This window comes from Ascaphus truei, chromosome 5, assembly GCF_040206685.1.
Source record: "Ascaphus truei isolate aAscTru1 chromosome 5, aAscTru1.hap1, whole genome shotgun sequence".
NCBI lineage: Eukaryota > Metazoa > Chordata > Amphibia > Anura > Ascaphidae > Ascaphus > Ascaphus truei.
Window position 1 is genome coordinate 194,475,149 of NC_134487.1, and position 12,463 is coordinate 194,487,611.

Consider the following 12,463-nt stretch of genomic DNA (forward strand, 5'->3'; position numbering starts at 1 on the left):
TCCTTGCTGGTTGGGGTAAGGCTCAGTTCTGTCAGGCTGCTGACTGTTTTTTAAAGCCCCTGCAATCAGCAGTTAACTGATGCACCCTAGCTGCTTGCTAGCTGGAGTTTAACCTGATTGCTGGAGCGCATTCATACTGCATGCTCTATCTAACGTAGACATTCTGTGACTGTCACATATCCTCCCCCCCAGCTCAGACCTGCTGGGGTGAGCTACCGTGTACACCCATCAGTGTACCCCACCTGCAGGTGACATCCTAAATCTTAGCTCCTTAAGGTAATCCTTTTCAGGAGATGCGAAGTCCCATAGTCACCATTAGACATTAAAGTGTGCTGTTTTTGGGTGACAGTTTTCCAAACACATCAATGTCCTTGTATAACGTGTGCTCACCACAAACAAGGCGGGACTGTGAGGCCGAGCTGGGGATGTCGGTAGCCACCGACCTACAACCGAGCAGCCACGTCCAGAGTGCAGAGTGGTAGTCGTGTAGCTGGGTCAGGGTAGGAGAAGTCAGATTGGTCGAGGTACTTGCTGTGGTCTAGGATTGGAAAGATCGGATTGTCGTTGTGCGGTGCTGGGGTCCAGGGGTATAGAATGTAGAATAGTCATGTCCGTAGCCGTGGTCCAGGGGTCAGAGAAGGCAGGAGTATGGGTGCAAGCTAAGGTCAAAAATACAAGAAGTAAACAAGACAAATGCAGGGCTGCAGGAAGCGTGAGGTAAGCACAAGTCACTAGAACAGAGATAATGCTCAGCCAGTTTGCAAGAGAACTGGCTGAGCCTATAAGGAACAAGCAGTCAATGGAGAAGCAGCATGAGGCTGCGAGCAATAAGTAATCACAGCTATACTGTGTCCTGATAGGCAGGGGCAGAGGGAGTAGCAGCTGTGGAATAGTTGAGTGAATTAACCCCTTGCTTGCCTGTGTCCGCGCAGTGTCTGTGCATAGCTAGCGTGCGCCGTGCGTTGCCCATGTCGTCACGGGAATGGGGCCTGGAGACGGTCCATTCGGAGTTTCTCTTCCTAGCAGTGCAGTGTCTGTGCGCAGGTTGCGGTTGACGCGCGTCACTCGTGATGTCGCGAGGTAAGTAATGGGGGTAGGGCCTAAGCCCGACACTTTGTTGGAGATTTCCAACTTCAATTTCTTCTCTTTGTTTTGTTTGACTTCCTGTCGAGTAACTCTGCTTTAATTCTTTCTGTGGCTTTCACACTGTTGGACTGTTTCCTAGGCTTCCGGCAAAGCCAATGAATCTGCTTCTCTTTGCTTTTATGTCGCAGGAAAGCAGTGAGAATTGGAACTGTTCAAGGCCAGTGTTGAACTTTGTCACTTATGTGCTTATCTTCCTCAACCCTGCGGAGATCTTCTCGCTCAAGCTCAACTTTCGATTTCACCAACTCTTTTTTTACTCGCTTGGTTCTTCTATGTTCTTCTATGCCTCGTGCGATCTCCTCTTTCCTGTCACTAGCGTGACAAAATGCGTCTGGCTCAGCACCATTAATCTCCTACATCTCAACCTTGTCGGAGATCTCATCAACTCTGACAGTACCCCGTGGCATTCCTGCTTTACCGGAAGACTTCTAGGCTTGGGCCTCTCTTTCTCGATGCATACATTTATTCTGACGGAAGGCCGCTGGATAACCAGTTATACCTTTCTCAGGGTGTGATAGTGGACACATTTTTGTCTCTTTCTAGTCAGAGACTGAATCTTTATAGCAGCTCCTTTCACAATAAGGAACCTGTTTTGGACCATATGGGCATGGTAGAATTACTGGAGTGCAAATAAACATTGCTTTAAATGTCCATACTTCTTCCTTTATTGCTGCATCCTCCAAACTGACTGAAGAACGCAGGCTGCTTTATTCCGGCGATTAAGCCGACGAGTTTTCATCCCTCCGTAGGCAGCCTGTATGAGGACAGTTTGGGAGCATCTCTCTCCATCCTTCCTTGGATGACTAGCACTATGGTATCTCTGAATTATTAGAATGCTTCTCTTCTTTTGCAGCAAGTTTAGTTAATCAGTGAGAGAATTCTGTTTCTTGAATACATCCTGCAGTTCTCATCGCAGAGCCTCCGCTTCTTCCTTGTACTTGCTCTTAGTTTGAATCAATGCAGCCTTCTTGGGGCTCTGCAGATTTCTTCACTAGGGTCACAGCCGCATTCATTTTGCAGGCTTCTTTCTCCTGGGCATACTGCCTGCTGTAGACAGAGCAGCGTCTGCTTCTCTAGCTCTTGCTCCAGATTCTGGACCTTCTGCTGCTCCCTCACATAGCGAGCCACTTGGCCTCAAAGCTCCTCCTCCAGCACAGCTCTGGTGATGCTCAGCTTGGCTATCAGCTCCTCATGCTGCTCTGTGGGGACACACTGCATACTTAGATACTTCTCTAGTACTCGCTGCTTCTCCTCAGCATCTGCCTTTTTCTCCTTGGCCTCCTTCAGATTCATACACAGCTCTTGCAGCTGGCTGTGCAGTGTGTGCTCTGACTGTGTTTGTTGCTCCAGGGAGACAAGTTCTTTTTGCAGCACTCTGTACTCTCTAGTGCTTCCTGCACCCTTGATTTTTCTTGTTCCAATTATTTCTTCACTTTTTCCAATTCATTAAGCTTTTAATTTCTTTCACTGACCTGGTCAGTCAAATCTGAATCTTCCTCTCTCAGACTTGTATTCTCTCTTATTGCAATCTCTAAATTAATCAGGATCTTTTTACAGTCAATGGTCAATTTACAGACCATTAATTAGCAATTAGATTACTCTGTGGATCAACATGCTTCCCATGTTTACTTATTTGGTATATCCCTGTATACCTTTTGTTTATAAAAAGTTATCCAACCTTTTTTTGAAGATATCTATTGTATCTGCCATCACAGTCTCCATGGGTAATGAAATCCATATTTTAACTGCCCTTACTGTAAATAACCCGTTCCTTTGTTTCTGGTGAAATCTCTTTTCCTCCAACCTTAAGGGATGACTCTGTGTCATTTGTACTGCCCTTGGGATGAATAGTTATTTTGAAAGATCCTTGTATTGTCCCAGAATATATTTGTATATAGTTATATAGTTATCATATCCCCCTTTAGACGCCTCTTTTTTAATGTAAACAAATCTAATTTATCTAGCCTCTCCTCATAAATCAGATTAGTCATCCCCTTTATTAATTTTGTGGCTCTTCTCTGCTGTGTCTCTAGTTCCATAATGTCTTTTTTGTTCGGAGTGGTGGCCAAAATTGTATTCTATATTCAAGGTGCTGTCTTACTACTGTTTTATAAAAGGGGCATTTACTTCCCTTCCATCCATTGCCCGTTTAATGCAAGATAAGATCTAGTTTGCCTTTGCATGACTTTGGGCACTATTGCATAAGCCTGCTGTCTACATGCACTCCTAAATCCTTTCCCATCAAGGTTTCCCCTAATTTATCCCCATTCGGTTTGTATACTGCTGCGGCCGAGTTTATTCGAGCATTTGCCCGTTCTCGGCCGCAGCAGTAAACTGGCGCGCGCCGGAGGGTGCCGGGCGCGCGCCGAAGCAGCGGAAGAGCGCCCTCCGATCGGGGCGCTCTCCCTCCCGCTGCCGGGTCCGCCGGGTCCCCCGGAACACCCTGCCGCCGTCCCCCACATCGCGGGACACCAGGGCTCCCTCGGGGAGCCCTGGACGTGCGTGCAGGGGGCGCAGGCTCCCGATGACGCGTGACCGCGCGTCGGTGACGCGCGGCACGCCGAGGGGCGGCCACTAGCAAGCCGGGAAATCTCCCGGCTTGCGGAACCGGCCACACTTTAATAAAGTGTGTCGGTAGTGTATTGCCTGTTTATTCTTGTTTCCCAAATGCATAACCTTACATTTATCTTTATTTAACCTCATCTGCCATTTACCTGCCTTAGTTTCCAGTCTATCCAAGTCCTTCTGGAGAGAAATTACATCCTGTTCGGATTCTAGTACCTTACACAATTTAGTGTTATCAGAAAAGATGGAGACTTTGCTCTCTATGCCAACCTTAAGGTCATTAATAAACAAGTTAAAAAGCAGGGGTTCGAGTACTGATCCTTAAGGTACTCCACTCAAAACTTTAGCCCAATCTGGAAAAGTTCAATTTATTACAGCCCTCTGTTGCCTATCCTTCACCCAGTTTTGAATACAGGTGCAAATTACCGAATCCAATTAGCTTTATTTTGTACACTAACCTCATGTGGAACTGTATCAAAAGTATTTGCAAAATCTAAGTAGACCACATCAACTGCATTTCACTGGTCTAAATTCCTACTTTCCTCCTCAAAGAAAGTAATAAGGTTAGTTTGGCATGACCTAACCTTAATAAATTCATACTGACTATTACTAATAATTTTGTTTTCCATTAGGTATTCCTGAACCTTCCAGTTGCTTCTCTACTATTGCTTGCTGCAGTTGCTTGGCTCACTGGAACAAATACTCTATTTCTCTTGCTGCTGATGCTGGGCCACATAAGGCCATCATAAGGCCTGAAGGGGCAGTGTTCAGTGTGACCGGCTCTTAACACCATAAACACTTCTGGTACTGCGTCCTTTCCGGAGCCACATTGGAACGCTCATTCCTGAAGGGACACTATCTCGTGTGGCTGGGCACATTACACAATAAACAGATTATATCCTCCATTATCGCACTTTCAGGTGTATTCTTCACACCGCCTTCAGGAGGAGCTACTGCAGCAATACTATTCTGTATATGCTACAATCACAGCTGGTGGTCGTACAGGTGACACTTTACTTGCAGAGTTGGTACCTCTCGTAAGTGTCTCTGTAGCAGTCTTACTCCTGCTGTGACACCATTTTAAAAACCCATGTGTTTTTATTTCAAATCCACAGACCTTTAGGCGCTATGCCTTTTAAACTGCCCAAATTCTCCACCAATTGTCTCTTTGCAGGGTCTTTTGTCCCACATTAAGACAGGAAACGTAGGGTTCACTTATCAGGTTTATTAACAAAATGGAACAAAACAGACCAGGAACAAAAACAAAATACTTAGCTCCCTCTGGAGCATTAACTAACATACTTGTCAGTTCCTTAACTGCAGATTGGAGAGCTAAGCTCTTTACCAATACTTAGCCCTTTTACCTCTGTAAGTGACTACACCTGAAATCTCTTTCTCTTAGCCTCTCAGGCTGTGGGTTTGGTCCAAACAACAGTCCCTGTGTCCTGTTCCAACTGGCGTCCTTGCTGGTTGGGGTAAGTCTCAGTTCTGTCAGACTGCTCACTGTTTTTTTAAAGCCCTTGCAATCAGCAGTTAACTGAGACACCCTAGCTAGGAGTTTAACCTCTTGATTGCTGGAGCGCATGCATACTGCATGCTTTCTCTAATGTAGAACACCTGTGTAAATATATGGTGTGTGTGTGTGTGTGTGTGTGTGTGTGTGTGTGTGTGTGTGTGTGTGTGTGTGTGTGTGTGTGTGTGTGTGTGTGTGTGTGTGTGTGTGTGTGTGTGTGTGTGTGTGTGTGTGTGTGTGTGTGTGTGTGTGTGTGTGTGTGTGTGTGTGTGTGTGTGTGTGTGTGTGTGTGTGTGTGTGTGTGTGTGTGTGTGTGTGTGTGTGTGTGTGTGTGTGTGTGTGTGTGATATATATACCATAATACTGAGTTAAGTTATGGTGAGTAAAAAAAAGTGACAAAAACCCTCCACAGGAAAGCAAATATGCAAATACAACTGTATGCTCATCTGCATGTCTTAGGCAGGTCTGCAACCCCGCCTTTCCCCATTATCACCCAGCATACAGCACTTCCACTGCAGCAAGGGATTCTGGGAAATGACATGCAAATGAGCACACAGTGTCAATTTTTGCCTCAAAAACCATTTTTAACATGGTTCCCTATAGGCTTAAGCTTGCTGCATGGTCACAGCTTTGAGCATATAGGGAACCATGTTAAAAATGGTTTTTGAGGCAAAAAGTGACACTGTGTGCTCATTTGCATGTCATTTCCCAGAATCCCTTGCTGCAGTGGAAGTGCTGTATGCTGGGTGATAATGGGGAAAGGCGGGGTTGCAGACCTGCCTAAGACATGCAGATGAGCATACAGTTGTATTTGCATATTTGCTTTCCTGTGGAGGGTTTTTGTCACTTTTTTTACTCACCATAACTTAACTCAGTATTATGGTATAGCCTATCCCATAGCCTCTCATGCATATCCAGTTAAAATCAACCCCACACTGATGAGACCCATCAAGGTCGAAACAGCTGTCTGTGGGTGGTTTTTTGGGTATGCACCTTAATGCTGGCTGTGCTCAAAGCTGTGACCATGCAGCAAGCTTAAGCCTATAGGGAACCATGTTAAAAATGGTTTTTGAGGCAAAAAGTGACACTGTGTGCTCATTTGCATGTCATTTCCCAGAATCCCTTGCTGCAGTGGAAGTGCTGTATGCTGGGTGATAATGGGGAAAGGCGGGGTTGCAGACCTGCCTAAGACATGCAGATGAGCATACAGTTGTATTTGCATATATATATATATATATATATGTATGTATGTATGTATGTATGTATGTAACCTTTCTTTATTTCCCTTAGGCTGACTATTTCCTAAGGCCCAAGTTCTAATCCCCGTTATGCTGTTTCACTAGCTGAGCACGTGGACGAAGGTCAGACAATTTGACACGTCACCGGCCCATGAATTACCAAAATGTAGTTATATAAATACAGATATATAAATATAAATGTGATCCTCTGAGGGAGAGGATATATAAATACAGTCACAATACTCGTAAAGCTTCGCGCTTTGCGACATGTGTGCCACTGTCTCTCAAAGTCCCCATGACCCTGTGTTATAAGGAGCCCGTGCAGGTACTGGTACAACGTTGGAGTTTTTTTAATCAGTGTTATACTGTAGCAGGCCTGTCTCTTTCCAAAGACTTTGGTACCATTGTCTGTAATGAGGATCCCCTCTCTGTTTACTCACAACTCCCTTAGTCTGGTATGCTGCGGATCCGTTTTGAACTCCATTCGGGGAGTCTGTCTGTTTCCTAGTCACCCAACTCCCATGAGTTACCCTCCTCAGGGCCTGATTATCAGGTCGTTGCAGCTCTCTGAGACAGGGGCTTCTATCCAGGGTCTGTAGCTAGGGTCGCCCCTTGCTGCTCTCTCTCCTTTCCATTTCCTGGGTCCACCGACGTCTGAACCTCTGCATTGATTGGCTGTAATGTCATGTCTTCCTATTTAAGACTACAACTCACAGAAGGCCCCTGTTGCTGCTCAGTCATTAGCTCATTGCCAGCAGCACACAGGAGAGGAGCCAGTCAGGGGACAGCATGCATTGATATATATATATAAAACAGTGTTCGACAAACCTAATACATTTGCACGCCCCGGGCGAGTGGATTTAACATCGTGGCGAGCTCCTATTTGCCCAAGCAGCACACGTGTGGTACTAGGTGGTGAGTAGATTTTTTTGTTCGGCGAGTAGATTTTTTGGTGATTTGTCGACCACTGTAAAATATATATATATATTAGCTGATTACCCGGCATTGCCCGGGATGTAAATCTGTAATAGGTAGTATTAGCTAGAAATAGCCTAAGAATAGGTTGACCATTTGGTGGAAAGGTTGTATTAGAAAGGTGAAAAGAAGGTCAGAGTGTGTAATTTGAGGAGAGATAGCGAGGGCACGGTGTTCCGTGTTGGGTGTGAGTTAGCGTGAGGGTGCCTTGCGTGTAGTTGGCGTCGGTATGTGTTGTAGTTTGCGCGGTGTTGAGACCGTTTACCTGTTGTCCTGGTGTGTGTATCGATCTGTTTCCCCAACAGGCGTTCTGGTCCCGGTCCGGTGTGGGCGCAGCGGGGGCTCCGGTGTGCTCCAGGGCTCTCCTCTCCCACTCCGGCGTGCTCAGGGCTCCTGGCGGGTGGGTGTCGGTGTGAGGGCTCCCGGCGGGTGGGTGGTGAGCGGGTGTGTGTAGGTGTGAGGGTGGTGTGAGGGCTCCCGTTGGGTGGGTGGTGAGTGCGGGCTGGTGCTGGCGGTCCTGCTAGGGTGTGAGCCGGTGGGTGGGTGGTGAGTGTGGGCTGGCGGTGGCGGTCCGGCTAGGGTGTGAGCCAGCGGGTGGATGGTGAGTGCGGGCGATGGCGGTCCTTCTAGGGTGTGAGCTGGCGGGTGGGTGGTGAGTGCGGGCTGGCGGTGGCGGTCCCACTAGGGTGTGAGCCGGCGAGTGGGTGGTGAGTGCGGGCTGGCGGTGGCGGTCCCGCTAGGGTGTGAGCCGGTGGGTGGGTGGTGAGTGCGGGCTGGTGGTGATGGTCCCGCTAGGGTGTGAGCGGTCACTGAGCTCGGTGCGCATTCGGTGCATGGCGTGTGGGTAGGCACTCGGTCCGAGGGTGCTGTGAGGCTCACGGCCGTGACGTAACCCCACCAATGAGAGCGAGAGTGCCAACCAATCAGAAAATGCACACACCCACAGACAAACATTGTTTGAGTTTTATATATATATAAATATTTATAATCCATATATATAGAATCGCACCACCTTGAGAAAGGTCCCACTGGGGGACCGAAACGTCGTTTTTTGTGTCTTCTATCAAATATAGAAAATGTTTGATTTACTTACCTGCGTGCTGTCCCTTGATGTCGTGTTGCAACCGGTATCATATGGTCTATATATGTGTGTGTGTGTGTGTGTGTGTGTGTGTGTGTGTGTGTGTGTGTGTGTGTGTGTGTGTGTGTGTATATATGTATATGTATATGTGTAGGTAAATATGTATATTTATGGATGTTGATGTCTGTCTTTTCTATTCCTGACTACCCTGACTCCAGTTTACGTCTATTATCATTACATTATAAAACAAGTTTTATGTACCTCGATTGTATATCTTCTCTAAACTCCCACTGTAAACCATCCTACTATCAATTGCCTATAATCTGACTTGCTGTACATCTTAAACACCTGAAGAAGAACTATCTGAGGTTGGAAACTTATATACTGTAAACCAATTTAGGTCACAGAAAAGGTATCATAGAAACCAGGTTTTTTTTAAATGTCAAATAAGGGCCCAACACAGCCAAATACATTTCTTGTCTTCAGTGATGTTCTGCATTCTTATAATCACTTTCTAAATATCATGACATATAATATTGATATTTTAAGTCAGAGGTGTGTGCATGATGAAGCAGAGGGCAGTACCATCATGGAGGGAGGAGAGTAATGAAGGAGAATAATGAAGGAGGGAAAAGAGGAATGGAGGAGTGTGGTAGGTAATAAAGGAGGGGAAGGAGAGTGATGAAGCACGGAGTAACATGGAGAGAGGAAAGTAATAGAGTGGAGAGTAAAGGAGGAAGATTATGAAGAAAAGGGGAGTGTGATGGAGGAAGGAGGAGAGAAATGAATGAGGCACACTCTCAAGGTACATGTTTTTCTGTGTCCTTAGCCACACCGTGTATCAAAGCCATAAGCCCTAGCGAAGGATGGACCACGGGGGGCGCCATGGTCATCATCATAGGGGACAATTTCTTTGATGGACTGCAGGTGGTGTTTGGCACAATGCTGGTGTGGAGTGAGGTAGGTGAATTGGTGACCCCATGCGCTGACACAAAACAGCTCACTGACTGAGGGTGCAGGGTTGTCAGGGACAGAGGAGAAACCTACAGAAACAAAGGACCCTGAATAAAGTACTGTAGGATACAGAAAAGAACAGAGGGTAAATATTCACTATGATTCAGAATAGGAGCAACGCATAGAGACAATTACTTCCTGCCTCATAAAGTAATCAATCACCGTACCTAGAACTGGGGTTACCAAGGGACACTTTGCCCCCCCCCCACCTATCTTCAGAAATATAATTAGCTTTGTTTCTTTGTTTCTGCTCCTCAGCTCATCACCCCCCACGCTATCCGTGTGCAGACACCCCCACGGCACATACCCGGTGTGGTGGAGGTGACGCTATCATACAAGTCTAAACAGTTCTGCAAAGGAGCCCCAGGGAGGTTTATTTATACAGGTGAGTATAACTAATGCACTGGTAGGAGTCTTATTGATGCACAAGGAGGAGTCACACTGACCGATGCACTGGGAGGAGTCATATATTTTTGCACAGGGAGGAGTCACACTATGATGCACAATGAGGAGTCATATAATGATGCAAATAGAGTAATGATGGGCACATTCACTGGTATTTTGGTTCTAAACTATTTTCATGCTTATGGAAAAAGCTTTAAAACATTTTTCAAAATTGGGGCAAACGTTTTTGAACATTGAACTTTTCACAAAACTTTGCAAGTTTTTTTCATTTGCGAACTCTAAAGCTGACCCAGTTTATTAAAAATATGGAAAAACTTTGAATTGTAGGATGGGATTTTCTTCAGTTTTGACTCCAATTTTGCTCAGATTTTAAAGCTTGTTCCAAAGTTGGACTCGAATTTTCAAACAAACTTCGAAGTTCGCAAAGCTCAGGTGTTGAACACACATACATTGTTAACAATGAGGAGTCATAATGATGAACAGGGAGGAGTCCTAATATGCACAGGGAAAGAACTGTTCTTTAATTTAAATCAATTTTCGAGGAATAGTTTTTAGTAAACATTTGATGATACATCACACTCTAACTGCCTCTGCCATCATAGCTTGATGTTTGTCAATATAATTTAGTGACACATTGGGGCCTATTCACTAAACTTTGATAAGTTCAGTGCATTACTGATTGGGTTTTCATGTTGTTACCACATGCTATGAAATGTGTGTCAAAATGGTATTCACTAAGAAAAATTACAAGTTATTTTTATCATGCGCTAAAAAAATGCCAAATTGCACTAATTTGTGTTTGCTTGATGAATGAAATGTTGTTCCAGCCGTCTGGAAGAGCTGCACAGAGAGAGCTGCTTCTCCCTGCACAGCTCTTGTAGGAGATCGCGCAGGTTTAATTTAAATTGTAATAACATAGTATTGAATCAGGGGGTCTCCGGAGCTGAGCCGCATTAATTTCAGCCTCGGGACTCCCTGCTTCCCAAGTTTGTTTAAATCTCCCACATCACGTGACCGGGACATTTAAACAATGCAGGGAGATACCGCACCCCATACCGGGGCCTATAACTCGGGAAGCAGGAGTCCCGAGGCTGACATTAATGAGATTCAGCTCCGGAGACCCCCTGCTTCAATACTGTGTTATTAAAATAAACATTAAAACAGCTTCATTACCTTAGCGGCTAGTCACTAAGGCAATGAAGGGCTTAAGCCAGAGTACCTGCTTTGTTGGTGGTAGAGGGGATAGGTGAAGGGGGTAGTTCCCCGGTGTATGTGTTTAGGCCTTGCGGGAGGGGTTAACCCCTTTATTACCATAGCAGTTTTAACCACTAAGGTAATGAAGGGTTTAATTCCTACTGCAACCCTCCCAGGAGACCTAAAACCCCACCCTGGGGCAACTACAAGCTTCACCAACCCCCTCTACCAACAACAAAGCAGTTCCTGCTATTTAACCCCGTAATTACCTTAGCAGTTAGATGCTATGGTAATGAAGCTGGCTATAATTTCTTTTATTACCTTGGATTAAAGCAGGGGGTCTCCGGAGCTGAAATTAATATGGGTCAGCACCAGAGATCCCTGGCATAAATACTATGCAGTAAAAATACAATAAAGTCCGTCAGATGCAAATCGTGATTCCGATCTCGCCACCCTTTAGATTGCAAGAAAAGAATGCAAGTTTTTAACGAGCGATATGCATCTCTGAGCTTTGTGAATAGCAGTTACTGGCATAAAATGTGAGTTTGGCCATTTTTCAGCTACCATACTGCTTGTAGTAGCCAGAGTGTTAAAGCTCTTTAAAAAGTTGTTTTTATGCGATATTGCCCTGTTCTGGCCCTCCAGCTCCTTGTAGTAAAGGAGTAGGGTCAGGCAGGTTAACTCGTCCCCTTTGAAGCACAAAAAGTCTTTCTATTTTCTGCAGCTTTATTGGAAAAGTATATAGGAACATAAAAATAATGTGGGGGTGGCTCTTGAGAGAGGAAGTGGCTCTTGTGAGGGGAAGGTAAATTATTAATGCCTTGTTTGGGAGAGGCAGTTAAAAGTGTGTACTCACAAACTGCTAGATCCAAAAGGAAGCACACTTTCCTGTACAGACAGGAATAAGAAGAGCAGTAGACCAAATACTAAAACATGGCAGGGGAGTATGGGTAAACCAAGTTACTGGGAAAAGAGGGGCGTTGCCAGGGCAACTGGCTAGAAGCAATTTGAAGGCTACATTTGTAGCAACAATGTTGCACCTTACACTGAGCTGCAATGGCTGCCTCAGAACAGAAAAACTGAACATGCAGAGATGTTCCAGGACATTCCCTGTTATCGAAGCTTTATGAATAGCTACACATGCAATATCACTTCAAAAGGGCACTTAACCAGCATTAATGCACTTGTTGAAGTTTAGTGAATAGGCCCCATTGTCTCACAAGTGTGGCTGTCTGCGGCACTTCCCTAGACACACATCAGCTTGTGCATCAATTTTCAGCTTCCAATAGCTGTGAGTGTTCCCAGGATAACAGATTTGCCCCCAGATAATAT

General features: G+C 45.5%; 1 protein-coding gene across 2 annotated transcripts in view; it reads left to right on the forward strand.

Moving 5' to 3' along the window:
* Positions 1 to 12,463, forward strand: part of EBF2 (EBF transcription factor 2) — a 111,041-nt gene that overhangs the window by 75,392 nt on the left and 23,186 nt on the right. For both annotated transcript variants that reach the window (XM_075601571.1, XM_075601573.1), the window contains exons 9-10: positions 9,348 to 9,478; positions 9,791 to 9,917. In XM_075601571.1, coding sequence (XP_075457686.1) covers positions 9,348 to 9,478; positions 9,791 to 9,917 — 258 coding nt within the window. The remainder of the gene's footprint in view (positions 1 to 9,347; positions 9,479 to 9,790; positions 9,918 to 12,463) is intronic.